Source organism: Doryrhamphus excisus, linkage group LG16, assembly GCF_037039965.1.
Source record: "Doryrhamphus excisus strain RoL-2023G ecotype Guam linkage group LG16, RoL_Dexc_Guam_v1.1, whole genome shotgun sequence".
Classification (NCBI taxonomy): domain Eukaryota; kingdom Metazoa; phylum Chordata; class Actinopteri; order Syngnathiformes; family Syngnathidae; genus Doryrhamphus; species Doryrhamphus excisus.
The window spans coordinates 14750940-14767084 of NC_136372.1; the positions used below are offsets into that span (position 1 = coordinate 14750940).

At 35.9% G+C, this 16145-nt stretch overlaps 2 protein-coding genes across 2 annotated transcripts; one reads left to right on the top strand and one right to left on the bottom strand.

Annotated features, from left to right (window-relative positions):
* Positions 1-2431: 2431 nt before the first annotated feature.
* LOC131103676 (myeloid-associated differentiation marker-like) lies at positions 2432-4922 on the bottom strand. The gene is made up of 2 exons (XM_058050134.2): positions 4507-4922; positions 2432-3037 (listed from the first exon to the last, which is right to left on the bottom strand). Exons 1-2 carry the CDS (start codon positions 4771-4773, stop codon positions 2444-2446), a joined length of 861 nt encoding a protein of 286 aa, XP_057906117.2. The 5' UTR covers positions 4774-4922; the 3' UTR covers positions 2432-2443.
* A 6237-nt stretch (positions 4923-11159) lies between these two features.
* On the top strand, positions 11160-15421 carry LOC131103322 (LITAF domain-containing protein-like). The gene is made up of 6 exons (XM_058049481.2): positions 11160-11176; positions 11265-11330; positions 13279-13419; positions 13536-13550; positions 14812-14956; positions 15044-15421. Exons 3-6 carry the CDS (start codon positions 13284-13286, stop codon positions 15147-15149), a joined length of 402 nt encoding a protein of 133 aa, XP_057905464.1. The 5' UTR covers positions 11160-11176; positions 11265-11330; positions 13279-13283; the 3' UTR covers positions 15150-15421.
* Positions 15422-16145: the final 724 nt, after the last annotated feature.

Consider the following 16145-nt stretch of genomic DNA (forward strand, 5'->3'; position numbering starts at 1 on the left):
TATAGTCATTCGTTATCATGAAACTAAGCGCGGTAATACAATAAGCCAGTGGCCACGTCCTGTGTGCTTCATGGTATGCACACCCCAACACACCCTGGCAAACACACACTGAAAGGCCAAGGTTGGGTCCTGCCGCCTCACAAACACCTCACTCCAGTATTTATTAACACGCCACTCATTTGCTCAAAAAAGTCACGTTTTATTCATTTGGTGCATATGAATCAGCTGAAAAAATATATGATTATTACCATTATTATTTTTCCCATTAAAAAAAATCAAAATATTTCAATTTTATTCTGAAATCATTTTAAAAGGGGACCTATTATGCTTATTTTAAGTCCCTTTTGTATTGAGTTGTGGACTCGTATGCACACAAAGCTTTCTCGTTCTTCCAGAGTCTGCACCTATTCAGCTGTATTTCTTTATCTTTGTGATTCTTGCGAATATGATTTGTTTTTTCTCCTCGTAATATTGGGACTTAATCTAGCTTTAATATTTCAACTTCATGCTACTTAAACGACATAATTTTACCTCATATTTCAAGTTTATTCTGATAACATTTTGACTTTTTTTCATCATTAGTGTCCAACTTTATTCTTTTAAAATGAAAGCATCTTTTTTGTTTTTTTATTACTTTATTTTTTATTTACTTGAACTACTTTTAGTATATTATAATATTTTGACTTTATATTGGTATTTTTTTGGTTTTACATAACCTTTAATATTTGTTACTAAAATATATATTTTTTTAAACTACTGTACTGTAAGGATTTTTTCCTTGCTTCCTTGCTTCCTTGCTTCCTTGCTTGCTTCCTTGCTTGCTTCCTCCCTTGCTTCCTTCCTTGCTTCCTTCCTTTCATCCTTGCTTCCTTCCTTTCCTCCTTGCTTCCTTCCTTTCCTCCTTGCTTCCTTCCTTTCCTCCTTGCTTCCTTCCTTTCCTCCTTCCTTTCTTTCTTTCCTACCTTCCTTCCTTCCTTTCTTCCTTTCCTCCTTCCTTTCTTTCTTCCTTTCCTCCTTCCTTTCTTTCTTCCTTTCCTCCTTGCTTCCTCCCTTTCCTCCTTGCTTCCTCCCTTTCCTCCTTTCTTCCTCCCTTTCCTCCTTTCTTCCTTCCTTTCCTCCTTTCTTCCTTTCTTTCTTTCCTACCGTCCTTTCTTCCTTCCTTCTTTCCTTTTTTCTTTCCTTCTTTCCTTCTTTCCTTCTTTCCTTCCTTCCTTCCTTTCCTCCTTCCTTTCTTTCTTCCTTTCCTCCTTGCTTCCTCCCTTTCCTCCTTGCTTCCTCCCTTTCCTCCTTGCTTCCTCCCTTTCCTCCTTTCTTCCTCCCTTTCCTCCTTTCTTCCTTCCTTTCCTCCTTTCTTCCTTTCTTTCTTTCCTACCGTCCTTTCTTCCTTCCTTCTTTCCTTTTTTCTTTCCTTCTTTCCTTCTTTCCTTCCTTCCTTCCTTCCTTCCTTCCTTCCTTCCTTCTTTCCTTTTTTCTTTCCTTTTTTCTTTCCTTCTTTCCTTCCTTCCTTCCTTTTCTCCTTCCTTCCTTCCTTTCCTCCTTCCTTCCTTCCTTTCCTCCTTCCTTCCTTTCCTCCTTCCTTTCCTCCTTCCTTCCTTCCTTCCTTCTTTCCTTCTTTCCTTTGCTTCTTTGCTTCTTTGCTTCTTTCTTTCTTCCTTTCCTCCTTTCTTCCTTTCTTTCTTTCCTACCGTCCTTTCTTCCTTCCTTCTTTCCTTTTTTCTTTCCTTCTTTCCTTCTTTCCTTCTTTCCTTCTTTCCTTCTTTCCTTCCTTCCTTCCTTTCCTCCTTCCTTTCTTTCTTCCTTTCCTCCTTGCTTCCTCCCTTTCCTCCTTGCTTCCTCCCTTTCCTCCTTGCTTCCTCCCTTTCCTCCTTTCTTCCTCCCTTTCCTCCTTTCTTCCTTTCTTTCTTTCCTACCGTCCTTTCTTCCTTCCTTCTTTCCTTTTTTCTTTCCTTCTTTCCTTCTTTCCTTCTTTCCTTCCTTCCTTCCTTCCTTCTTTCCTTTTTTCTTTCCTTCCTTCCTTCCTTCCTTCCTTCCTTCCTTTTCTCCTTCCTTCCTTCCTTTTCTCCTTCCTTCCTTCCTTTCCTCCTTCCTTCCTTCCTTTTCTCCTTCCTTCCTTCCTTTCCTCCTTCCTTCCTTCCTTCCTTCTTTCCTTCCTTTCCTTCCTTCTTTCCTTCCTTTCCTTCCTTCTTTCCTTCTTTCCTTTGCTTCTTTGCTTCTTTCTTTCTTCCTTCCGGTAAAATTGTGACTTTTTTCATCATTAGTGTCCAACTTTATTCTTTCCAAATGAAAGCATCTTTCTTTAGTTTTTCTGACTTTATTTTGGATGTATTTAGTGTTGAACACGATGTACAAAGCAGGGTTTACATTACATTTGGAGTACCACTATACAGTATACGTATACATATATACAGTATACGTATATATACAGTATACGTATATATAGGCTTCAGTTTCTGCTCATGAAGAAGACAAGCCGGAAGGAATAAAAGGTGTCAACGATGTAAGCGATAAGATTGACGCACGTCATAAAAGTGACGACGGCCAACATGTTCCATGCACACGACGCTGGAAAGAGAGAGCAGATGGCGGGTCGGGGATAGTTCTTGAAGCTGTAAAACGGCCAGATGACCACGGCGGTCATGTACATCAACACGGCCAAGATGTTGCACACGATGAGGACTTTATCAAACGGGGCCGGGAAGAGGCTCAGCAGGCGGCAAACGGTGCAAATGATGATGAGCAGGGCGAAAATGAAGCAAATGGAGTAGACGGCGACGCACCACTGCAACCCCGCGTACAGCTTGTAGTTGCTGTACTGCAAGCAGACGAAGATGATGCAGGCCACGTACGCCTCCAGCACCTTCAGGAGACCCGGCACCGTCGACAGGAAGCCGCTGATCTCGCCGGGTCTGGCCCGGGTCAGGCCGACCTCAACGGCGTACAAGACGAAGGCCACGAAGGACATCACGCACGCCGCGATCAGCTCGGAGCAGGATGAGCACGTGAAGACCGTAGCGAAGATGATGGAGGCGCTCAGCAACTGCAAAACCAGATGTTTTATTAATATTATATAAAAAACATATTATATATAATACATAATTAATAATAAATAAATTCTTATTATACGTATATAATAATATTTATCTATTTTACATTAATGACCATATAAATATAATAATACACAATTATAAATAAATATAACATTTATACATATTTATGTACATGGACATATAGTATTTATTAATTTATTTAATTTTATTAATATTAGATAAAACAACATATTATACATCATACATAAATAATATATAATATTTATCAATATTACATTAATGACTATATAAATATAATAATACAACATATTATATATAATACATAATTAATAATAAATAAATAATTATTATATATAATAATATTTATCTATTTTACATGAATGACTATATAAATGTAATAATACACATTATAAATGAATATAACATTTATACATATTTATGTACATTAACATATAGTATTTATTAATTTAAGTTTTATTAATATTATATAAAACCACATATTATATATAATACATAAATACTACTAAATAATAATAATAATATATAATATTTACCAATATTACATTAATGACTATATAAATATAATAATACACAGTTATGAATAATGAATACAATATATATACATATTTATGTAAATGTACATAAAATATATATTATATTTATTAATATCAATTAAAATAATATTAAAATATTAAAAAAAATAATTAATTTAAAAATAATTAAATATAATACTATAATCTAAAATTAATTAATAATTAAAATAAAATAACATTAAAAAGAACATTTAACATTATATTATTTCCTGTCCATATACGACTTTGCAAACGCCTCCTCTGATTTTGGATCCACATTTGCAATAAAAATGACTGTTACAACTCATTGACAAGGAACACTCCCCCTCGCTCATTAATTACCATTGTTTGCTCACTATGAAGGAAACTCGCAAGTCGAGGAAAGTTACGGGGGTCTCCAAAGTGCGGCTCGGGGGCCCTTTTGTCGCCCCATGGCTCGTTTTTTTTGGCACATTTTAGAAATAAAACGTACATTCTGGTTGGACCTTCTTAAGTGTCTTCTTTGCGCCGCCATTACTGTTGAATCATTATTTCACCATTTTATGGCGTATTGAAGTTATGTTGACTTATCATATCTCTGTCAATTCCACCCACCCACAGATACTGGCTAGTCAACGTTCACTTGGGAACAAATGTATCTGTGGGGAGTGTCTTTACACATGTCAGAAAACTATTCCAAAGATTAAGATTAATCTAATACTAATACTTGTACTAATATTATTATGAGAATAGTTAGAATTAAAATTAGGAGGAAAAAATTGCAATGTTGTTGTTTTAATGTTATAATATTATTTTTTTTACTTACTTTTGACAAACATACAACAAGTTTGATGCTAACATGATCTTTCTTGTGTTTTTTTTCCCCCCAATAAAAAATAAAGACGCACCATTAACGTCGCCAACATGGCAAAGGCGGTGGTGAAGTCATCCCAGGAAATTGGCAACTTTGATCCCAGACTCAGGAATTCCATCAAAAGTATAAGGACGGTCACGCAGAAGCAGAAGCACCAGGTGAACATGCACCAAGTCCAGAATGAGTCGGTGGAACGGGTGACGGACGCCACCAGGCTGAAGGAAATGCAGGTGAAGATCACCTCCAGGATCCTCACGATCCCCACGGGGGCCGTCAGCGCCTTCACGTCCACCGTTACCATCTTTTGTTGTTTTTTTTTTTTTTCTTCTAGATCTACACTTGGGGGATGCTACGCTACTTCTGGCAGTACCGCGCTCAGTGGCAACCTCTCATTCTGCTAGCGCTGCCCCAAACATCAGTCAACATGCAAGTGCCACTCCCTTTTCTTTGCTTCTATTCACTTCCTGTCTAATGCACAGCAAAGCCGATGTTCAACACGCAAGCGTGTCGCTCTTTTGGTGTCATGTTTGCACGGTGGGGGGGAGTGATTGCTTCTGTTTTCTTATCACCCGGGTCGCTTTTTTTTTAATTTATTGTTCCCCACCCAGTATGACACAGACTTTTTTCTTTATTTTACGGCATGGTGGCTTATGAATGGCTTGTATCGGTCAACGGCTTGCAGGAAAAAAAAATGGAAGTGAACTTAAGCGTGCGAGGGAAGGTTTACATCCCAGGTTTAGCGTTACTTTTTTTTCACTGCTTTGTCATACAAATGAGTTAGAACAAGGGCGTCCTAACTTTTTCCAGTGAGAGCAACTCAGCTGAAATGATTAATATTATTTTTCCCATTTAAAAAAAATCAAAATATTTTAACTTTATACTGAAATCATTTTAAAGCACACAGCACACAAAGCTTTCTCGTTCTTCCAGGATCTGCACCTATTCAGCTGTATTTTTTTTGGATTTCGTGATTACCGCGAAAAAAGGTCTGTTTTTTTTCTCATAATATTTGGACTTAATCTAGCTTTAATATTTAAACTTTATGCTACTTTAACAACATTATTTTATCTCATATTTCAAGTTTATTCTGGTAAAATTGTGACTTTTTTTCATCATTAGTGTCTTTTTTCTCACTGCTTTGTCATTCAAATGAGTTACAACAAGGACCTCCAAACTTTTTCCAGTGAGAGCAACTCAGCTGAAATGATTAATATTATTTTTCCCATTTATAAAAAAAATCAAAATATTTCAATTTTATTCTGAAATCCTATTAAAGGGGCCCATTATGCTAATTTTTAGTCTCTTTGTATTGAGTTGTGGACTCGTATTGAGCAGCTACACACAATAACCAGCACACAAAGCTTTCTCATTCTTCCAGGATCTGCACCTATTTGTTAGTTGAGGACATGACATGAAAAGCATAAGCATTGGCCACTGTTATTTCACATTTCCAGGTTTAGCGTTACTTTGTCTTTCAAATGAGTTAGAACAAGGACGTCCAAACTTTTTCCAATGAGAGCCACTCGGATGAAAAAGTATATGATTATTATCATTATTTTTTAATTTAAAAAATCCAAATATTTCAACTTTATTCTGAAATAATTTTAAAGGGGACCTATGATGCTCATTTTAAGTCCCTTTGTGTTGAGTTGTGGACTCGTATTGAGCAGCTGCAAACAATAACCAGCACACAAAGCTTTCTCGTTCTTCCAGGATCTGCACCTATTCAGCTGTATTTTTTTGGATTTTGCGATTCCCGCGAAAATGATCTGTTTTTTTTTTCTCGTAATATTTGGACTTAATCTAGCTTTAATATTTAAACTTTATGCTATTTAAACAACATTATTTTATCTCATATTTCAAGTTTATTCTGGTAAAATTTGGACTTTTTTTCATCATTAGTGTCTTTATTCTTTCAAATCCCAGGTTTAGCGTTCAGCTGTATTCCTTTGGATTTTTTGATTCCCACGAAAAAAGGTCTGTTTTTTTTTTAAGCGTTGAACAAACACCTCACTTGAGTATTTATTAACACGCCACTCATTTGCACAAGAAACTCACGTTTTATTCATTTGGTGCATATGAATCAGCTGAAAAAATATATGATTATTACCATTATTATTTTTCCCATAATAAAAAAAAAAATCCAAATATTTCAACTTTATTCTGAATTCGTTTTAAAGGGGACCTATTATGCTCATTTGTATTGAGTTGTGGACTCGTATTGAGCAGCTACACACAATAACCAACACACAAAGCTTTCTCGTTTTTCCAGGATCTGCACCTATTCAGCTGTATTTTTTTGGATTTCGCGATTCCCGTGAAAAAAAGGTTGTTTTTTTTCTCATAATATTTGGACTTAATCTAGCTTTAATATTTAAATTTTATGCTATTTAAACAACATTATTTTATCTCATATTTCAAGTTTATTCTGGTAAAATTGTGACTTTTTTTCATCATTAGTGTCCAACTTTTTTCTTTCAAATCCCAGGTTTAGCGTTACTTTTTTCTCACTGCTTTGTCTTTCAAATGAGTTAGAACAAGGGCGTCCTAACTTTTTCCAATGAGAGCCACTCAGCTGAAATGATTAATATTATTTTTCACATTTAAAAAAAAATACAAATTTTTCAACTTTATTCTGATATCATATTAAAGGGGCCCATTATGCTCATTTTTAGTCCCTTTGTATTGAGTTGTGGACTCGTATTGAGCAGCTACACACAATAACCAGCACACAAAGCTTTCTCGTTCTTCCAGGATCTGCACCTATTCAGCTGTATTTTTTTGGATTTTGCAATTCCCGCGAATACGGTCTGTTTTTTTCCCCTCATAATTTTGGCACTTAATCTAGCTTTATTATTTCAACTTCATGCTACTTAATCAACATAATTTTACCTCATATTTCAAGTTTATTCCGGTAAAATGTTGACTTTTTTCATAATTAATGTCCAACTTTATTCTTTTAAAATGATAGCATCTTTCTTTCGTTTTCATTCATTCATTTTCTACCGCTTATCCTCACGAGAGTTGGGGGGGTGCTGGAGCCTATCCCAGCTATCTTCGGGCGAGAGGCGCGGTACACCCTGGACTGGTTGCCAGCCTTTTTTTTTTATTACTTTATTTTTTATGTATTTACTTGAACTACTTTTAGGATAATATAATATTTTGACTTTATATTGTTTTTTATTTAAATAATTTTATGACCTTTTTCTTTAATATTTGTGACTAAAATATTTTTTTTTCATTTTTAAAAATTACTTTTTTTTATTTATTACTGGTTTAGATTTCTTGGACTTTTTTTCTCTTAATATTATGACTATTATAAAATTATTGCAGATTTTTCAATTAGAATGTATTGCGGGCCAATAAAAACACAACCTGAGGCCACAGATGGCCCCAGGCCCGTACTTTAGACACCCCTGAGTTAACTATCGCCTTGGCCTCGAATGGTTGTTCCCTCCATCCCGAAGCTGTCGCCCTATCACATGTCCTAAATCCAAATATTCCAAGCCAAAATGCCGAGCGTGTATCACGATTGCGTCATGAAGAGGAAAAAAATCCCCGGCAGGCTTTGGCTTGTGTGGTCGATGCTGAGATATGGTCGGCTGCTGCAACAGTTGGATCCATCATCCAAATGCAGCAGACGTAATGTTTTGATCTAATAAACGTGATGATGGTTTCGGGTTTCCATCCGTGGCGGTCCCCGGGGGGGGGGGATGTCGGCAGGACCAGAATGAGAAGGAGATAAATCAGGATGCTCTGCCTTCTGGCTCTCACATCCACGCTGACTCTTTCTCACATCCTTTTTGTTGCCGCTGTTTAATATTTCAGTATTTGTCGTCATTTGCTTGGCCCTGATTGAACTGCAAAATATGATATCAGAAACAAAACTTCCCATCCATTGGTCGTTTACGACTATTTCACATTTTCTGAACGTAAAAAAAAATACTATTATTTTCTATGAGATGTAATTTTTGGTCATATTTTTATTTGTTCTTAAGAGATTCAATGGATTTGCATGATATCCTATTGGAAAATAACTTAGTTTTTTCTATGTTTCAGTTTTTATATACATATATACATAAAATATAATGTGTAATTTATCATCATCATTGGGTTAAATAATACCAATAACATAATGTAATTGATTATAGTTTAGTATAATGTGTTCATTATTATGCTTCCTAATCATTAGAATAATGATCATCAATAATGATATTATAGCTTATTTATATAAAACAACTATTATTTACCTATTATAAAATTATTATATAATATATTATATTATTATTACATTATTGAGGAAAAGCAGTAGAAAATGAATGGATGATTATATTATTATATTATTATATTATTATATTATTATATTATTATATTATTATATTATTATATTATTATATTATTATATTATTATATTATTATATTATTATATTATTATATTATTATATTATTATATTATTATATTATTATATTATTATATTTTTATATTATGCTTTCTAATTATTAGAATAATGATCATCAATAATGATATTATAGCTCATTGATAGAAAACAACTATTATTTAACTATTATAAAATTATTATATAATATATTATATTATTATATTATTGAGGAAAAGCGGTAGAAAATGAATGAATGAATGATTATATTATTATATTATGCTTTCTAATAATTAGAATAATGATCATCAATAATGATATTCTAGCTTATTTGTATAAAACAACTATTATTTAACTATTATTTACCTATTATAAAATTATTATATAATATATTATATTATTATATTATTATTATATTATTGAGGAAAAGCGGTAGAAAATGAATGAATATATTATTATATTATTATATTATTATATTATTATATTATTATATTATTATATTATTATATTATTATATTATTATATTATTATATTATTATATTATTATATTATATTATGCTTTCTAATTATTAGAATAATGATCATCAATAATGATATTATAGCTCATTTATATAAAACAACTATTATTTAACTATTATAAAATTATTATATAATATATTATATTATTATATTATTGAGGAAAAGCGGGAGAAAATGAATGAATGAATGAATATATTATTATATTATGCTTTCTAATAATTAGAATAATGATCATCAATAATGATATTCTAGCTTATTTGTATAAAACAACTATTATTTAACTATTATAAAATTATTATATAATATATTATATTATTATATTATTGAGGAAAAGCGGTAGAAAATGAATTATTATATTATTATATTATTATATTATTATATTATTATATTATTATATTATTATATTATTATATTATTATATTATTATATTATTATATTATTATATTATTATTTAATTAATTCATTGTTATGAAATGTAATTTATTCTCTGTGTGCGCCTTGAATGCATCTTTTCTTTTTTTGGTTGAAATTCTGCTGCCCTCTAGTGGTTGTACAGTTTTTTTTTTTTTGTTTTTTTTTTACAGTAAACCAGATTAGAAGCATGGGTGTCCAAAGTGCCGCCCCTCGCCACGAGATGGAACCGAAAAGTTGAAATATTTGAAGAAAAAAAAGCAAAATTGACACTACCTTATACTTCTTTTTTTTCACGATGTGGCCCTCGCTGGAAAACGTTAGGACACCCGTAAATGGGATGAACACCATTAACGTGCGTATCACATTCCGCACGCAATGGCTAGTGTGCTTTGCTTTTGGGAATCCTGTGACCTTCAAGTGATCCCGGCGTGCCGGGCATGACTGTCATGAGGGTGCGTGTCACGTGTTGCACAATGCAACTGTCACATGATAAGTATGACAGATTGCATTATGTTGCCGTAACGCCACAAAGTGACTATTGACTTCAATATGGCGTATGGTCCTTTTTTTTGGGGGGGGGGGGGGGGGGGACTTCTTGCAACTTCTTGCATACCTTGAAGGACCTTGCAGCCTTCTGATGGTATATACCTGCTTTCTCTGGTTTTGGTGGTGTTGAGGCGCAGGTGCGCTCACCCCTCAGTCTAGGTGTGCCAGTCAGGAATGTGGTCCCACTCCCATCTGAGTCTCTGAGGAGCTGATCCTGGATGAGTTTTAAGACGCTGGACAAGTCCAGAACTGTAATCCTCACAGCACCAGCGCCTCGACGATGGCGTCCTGGGTCCCCATTTTTTCCCGGTATGCGGGGTCTGTGGCCTTCAGGTGATACAAACAGCATCCGCCCCATGTCTCCATCATTAGGGCTACCGGTCTGAAGTCATTCAGATGGCGTATTTGGGGACGGGAACAATGGGACCCCTCCGACCCCCCAAGCTCGGGTTGATAGATCGGCTTGCAGAACTGCTGCTTTGCCGGGCCTCCGCACCCACTTGAGGGGCCGTTATTGTGACTTATAAGGGGTGGGTGTTGGGTGGATTTCATGCAGGGGGGCTGCTGTGTGTTGGTCCGACCTGTTAAAAACTGGTTTAACTGGTTTACTGACCACCCCCATAATAGTCCTGAGTCCTGATTATGACATTTATTCTGGACTAAAAGTATCTTTGTTTTCCTGATCCATTGCAGCAGTAACGAAGCACGGACAATTAGATTGGGAGTTTTATCTATCTGACGTATTGCGTCACATGGGATGTTGGGTGGGGACGGACGGAGCGAGGGAGGGGGCGGGAGGGGGGGGGGGTTGACGCAGGGAGGGAGGGAGCTTGAGTGCTGGTCAAAGTTGTGAGTCGTTCACTGATGCTGCTTCTTCTTCTGGGCTCGTCTATGTCCTGAAGTGCTCATTTCCTGTTTCTCTTTCTCTTTTTTTGAGGTGAAAAAACGATTGAATTTGTCCCGCTAACTCCCTCAGAGGCACGCCTGTCCCGTAAAGAAGAAGGTACGTCATATTTGATACATGTACTGTATATATATATATATATATATTACATATATTGGTGTTTTTCCGTCAAATAGCAACGACAAAACACACCTTTATTTGTGTTCTGCCGAAGCTTTTCTTTGTTTTGTTGACAAGCGGTGATGTCATATCAATGGCGGATTGTACAGAAAAAAGGGTAAGGCACTCCTGATTATACTTTGGCACGGATACGCCTCGAAATGATACGACATGCGGAATATTCTCGGATGTGGACTAGTGCTTTTAAAGCTGAATCCACTGCCGCTAATCACCCCCCCCCACCCTGCAAGCTAAAGTAAAGGTACTGCATTGATCCTAGAACGTGTGGAAATGTGATATTCTAAACAATAAACGCAACGCTTTCATTATGCGATAAAAGTTCGAATTATTAGGGAATTGCAAAGAGGATGTAATACAATTAAAAAAAAAAAAAAAAAAGTGTTTCCCCCTCCTGTCAATCTCGATATCGATAGGGAAGCGTCTACCTGTAGTTCCCAATTTGATGAACTTTGTACAGCGATTACAGCGTCATTAATACGCTCCGGGAGGTCAAAGGTCGTTGGAGATACCTTTGGAGCCACAGTTTGTACTTCTTTGCTAATGGTAGTGATGTCACGGCTAGGACAAATATATAATATTAAAATATATATATAATAAAATATATATCATTAAACAAGAAAACAAAAAAAAACGCAAAAATGTCAAAATCTGCAATAATTTTTCCAGAATAATGTAAAAATACTAACTCCTTTAATCCTAGCTTTTTTTTTAAAAAGAGCGGCCATTTTGATTGATATTTCAAGGCACACAGAATATTGGTTCTATGGTTATACAAACATGAAAGCAACTAAAATAATGATAAGAACATAGGTAAGTTTCAGGAAAATATCTGTTCCCAACTATAAAAGAGAGAAAAACGGCTTTTATTTTCACTTTAACGTAAATATTAATTTCAAACAACACAAAATGGTTGTTTTACATCAAGATAAATATTTATTTACAAATAATACACAGGCTGCACGGTGCAGGAGTGGTTAGCGTGCAGGCCTCAACCTGAGTTCAATTCCACCCTCGGCCATCTTTGTGTGGAGTTCGCATGTTCTCCGTTTTCCTCCCACATTCCAAAAATATGCTAGGTTAATTAACGACTCCAAATTGTCCATAGGTATGAATGTGAGTGTGAATGGTTGTTTGTCTATATGTGCCCTGTGATTGGCTGGCCACCAGTCCAGGGTGTACCCCGCCTCTCGCCTTGAAGACAGCTGGGATAGGCTCCAGCATACCCATGACCCTTGTGAGGATAAGCGGTAGAAAATGAATGAATGAATGAATATGCACTTGGGGGGGGGGGGGGGGGCGTACAACAATAAATCTCGCACACAATAAAACTAAAATAAAGTAAAATTATTCCAACAACATGCATGCTAGGTTAATTAGCGACTCCAAATTGTCCATAGGTATGAATGTGAGTGTGAATGGTTGTTTGTCTATATGTGCCCTGTGATTGGCTGGCCACCAGTCCAGGGTGTACCCCGCCTCTTTGCCCCGAAGACAGCTGGGATAGGCTCCAGCACCCCTCCGCGACCCTTGTGAGGAAAAAGCGGTAGAAAATGAATGAATGAATGTGTTGTAAATGTGACTATAGGGGTGTTATTTCATGTATAGAGGTCTCTAATAATGTAAAAAAAAAACACATTTAGAAAGTCGTAAGCCGCTTTTCTATGCTGTAAACACAGAAAAATGTATTTATCAGTAAGTAATCCAACTTCTCCATTTCTCGTGGTCCGGTCCGGAACCAATTTCCCGCCATAAATGAGGAATTAATGTAGTACATTTGTATACAAATGTATGCAAAGTACTGAGTTGAGAACATATAATACTATATTGTACTGTACTGATAATTTGTTATTTGTTATCGCTCCTCCAGAGAAGATGGAAAAAGGATACCCGGGTCATGAGTCAGCACCACCCTACCCTGGCCCACCCATGAACCCCGGCGGTGCACCACCCCAACCTGGGTTTTACCCGCCCCCTAATGCAGGAGCCCCAAATTTGGGATACCAAGGAGGTTTGTGCACGGTCGCCATTTCGGAATAGACTAACACTTAATTATCAAATAGTAATACGACTGCTTATCATGTGTTTTTTTTCTTGTGTCTTTCCGTTTCATCCGCGTCTGCAAAGGTCCGGCTACCACAGGTGAGCACCGCCATCAGTAAATAGTGTAAAGCACCCACAGTCACATGATATGTCCCTCTCGCTTGGTGCAATGCAAAGCACTGTCCTGCATCAACACGCCATGAAGGGGGGAGTCTGTGAACCGAGTGGATTGTGTCTGCGTCACAATGCATCGTTGTTCTCCACGCGCCTGGCAACATTTAAGAGTTGTTTTTAGTACCGAATAACTAAAATTTGCGTCACACATTCTGGTTTTGAAACATTCATATCAAACAAAACACAAGCTCTCTGTTATTGTGATGATGACAGACAGGAGTGGTTGATATATGTGACTTTTGTTGTGTTGGACACCCTCTGCTGGCTAAAATGTGGCATTGCAACCAGGGATGGCCCTGTGGCCTGCAGTCATCATTTAATTCAACACTGTCATAATAATTATTCATTCATTCATTTTCTACCGCTTATCCTCACGAGGGTCGCGGGGGTGCTGGAGCCTATCCCAGCTGTCTTCAGGCAAATGGCGGGGTACACCCTGGACTGGTGGCCAGCCAATCACAGGGCACATATAGACAAACAACCATTCACACTCACATTCATACCTATGGACAATTTGGAGTCGCCAATTAACCTAGCATGTTTTTGGAATGTGGGAGGAAACCGGAGAACATGCAAACTCCACACAAAGATGGCCGAGGGTGGAATTGAACAGGGAAGCCTGCACGCTAACCACTCGGACATCGTGCAGCCTGTGTTATATTTGTAAATAAATATTTATCTTGATGTAAAACAACCATTTTGTGTTGTTTGAAACTAAAATTTACATCAAAGTGAAAATAAAAGCCGGTTTTCTCCCTTTTTTAGTTAGGAACAGATATTTTCCTGAAACTTACCTATGTTCTTATTGTTCTATTGGTCGGTTTCAATGTTTGTATAGCCATAGAACCAATATTCTGTGTGCCTTGAAAGATCAATCAAAATGGCCGCTCTTTTTAAAAATAGCTAAGATTAAAGGAGTTATTATTTTTACATTATTCTGGAAAAATTATTGCAGATTTTGACATTTTTGCTTTTTTTTTGCTTTCTTGTTTAATGATATATATTTTTATATTTAAATTCGCCAATTAACCTAGCATGTTTTTGGAATGTGGGAGGAAACACACAAGAAGAACAGGGTGTGGAATTGAACCCTGGTTCTGCACACTAACCACTCGACTACCGTGCAGCCCCCGTCATAAAAATTAATTAAACTTTATTTTATATTTCCATTATCTCCAACTCTCAGTGACTCACGTGGTGGTGACTCCCCACCTGCACGACGCCCCCGGACAAGGCCTGTGCCCCCGCTGTCAGCAGACGGTGCTCACCCAGGTGGAACGCAAAGCCGGCCTGATGACATGGCTCATCTGCGGAGGCCTCGCCATTTTCGGGTAAAGAGCAGCGAGACATAAAAATTGTTTCCTTTCTGAGACCGCAGAGAAGCTAACACGACTTCTTTGGTTTCCTCTGACTCGCAGGTGTTTCCTCTGCTGCTGCATACCGTTCTGTGTGGACTCCTGCCAGGATGTGGAGCACCGCTGTCCAAACTGCCACAACGTCATCTACGTCTACAAGCGACTATAAATCATATTTTCATTCACAGCGCACTGCTTTTACGGTATAAAAGAAATGTTTGCGATGCTAAGATGTTCCATCCAATGTGATGTTTGGATGGCAGGAAATCAGTCAGTGATGGGAATTCGGTGCATTTGTTTGTATTCTCTATCAGGATTCTAGCAATGCAAACATTGCTTTTGCAAATATGTATTCTACTCTATATGTTGCATGATGAAGGAAATCAGTGTTTATTGCAGAGGCATCCAAAATGTTACATTTACATGTTCTAAGAGTATTTAGTAAATAAAAATAAAAATAAATAAATAAAAAAAATAAATAAAAAAAAACGTTTTTAGTAGCATATCGTAATTGACTGGAAAAAACAGAGAAAAATGTCAAAATATTATGAGAAAAACGTGAATAAACTTGTAATATTAAAACATTGATTTTTTAAAAAATCAATATGAATAAATGAATAATTTTGTAAAAATATTTGAAAATTTTGGTTGAAAAAAAAAAGATCTAATATTCCAAGAATAAAATCAAACTATTATAGCAATCAAGTCGTGAGTACGAGAAGCAAATTACAAGAAGAAAGTTGAAATAGTTGGAAAAAAAAATTAAAAAGTTGGACTTTTACTACAATAAAAGTAGGAAAAATAATGTAATTTTAGTAGCATATCGTAATTGACTGGAAAAAAAACAGCTTTATTCTTACGAGAAAAATGTCAAGACATTATGAGAAAAACATGAATAAACTTGTAATATTAAAACATAGATTTTTTTAATCAATATGAATAATTTTGTAATTTTTGAAAATTTTGGTTGAAAAAAAAAGATATAATATTCCAAGAATAAAATCAAACTATTATAGCAATCAAGTCGTGAGTACGAGAAGCAAATTGCAAGAAGAAAGTTGAAATAGTTGGGAAAAAAAATTAAAAAGTTGGACATTTACTACAATAAAAGTAGGAAAAATAATGTAATTTTAGTAGCATCGAGTTGAAGTATTTTTTTTAAATT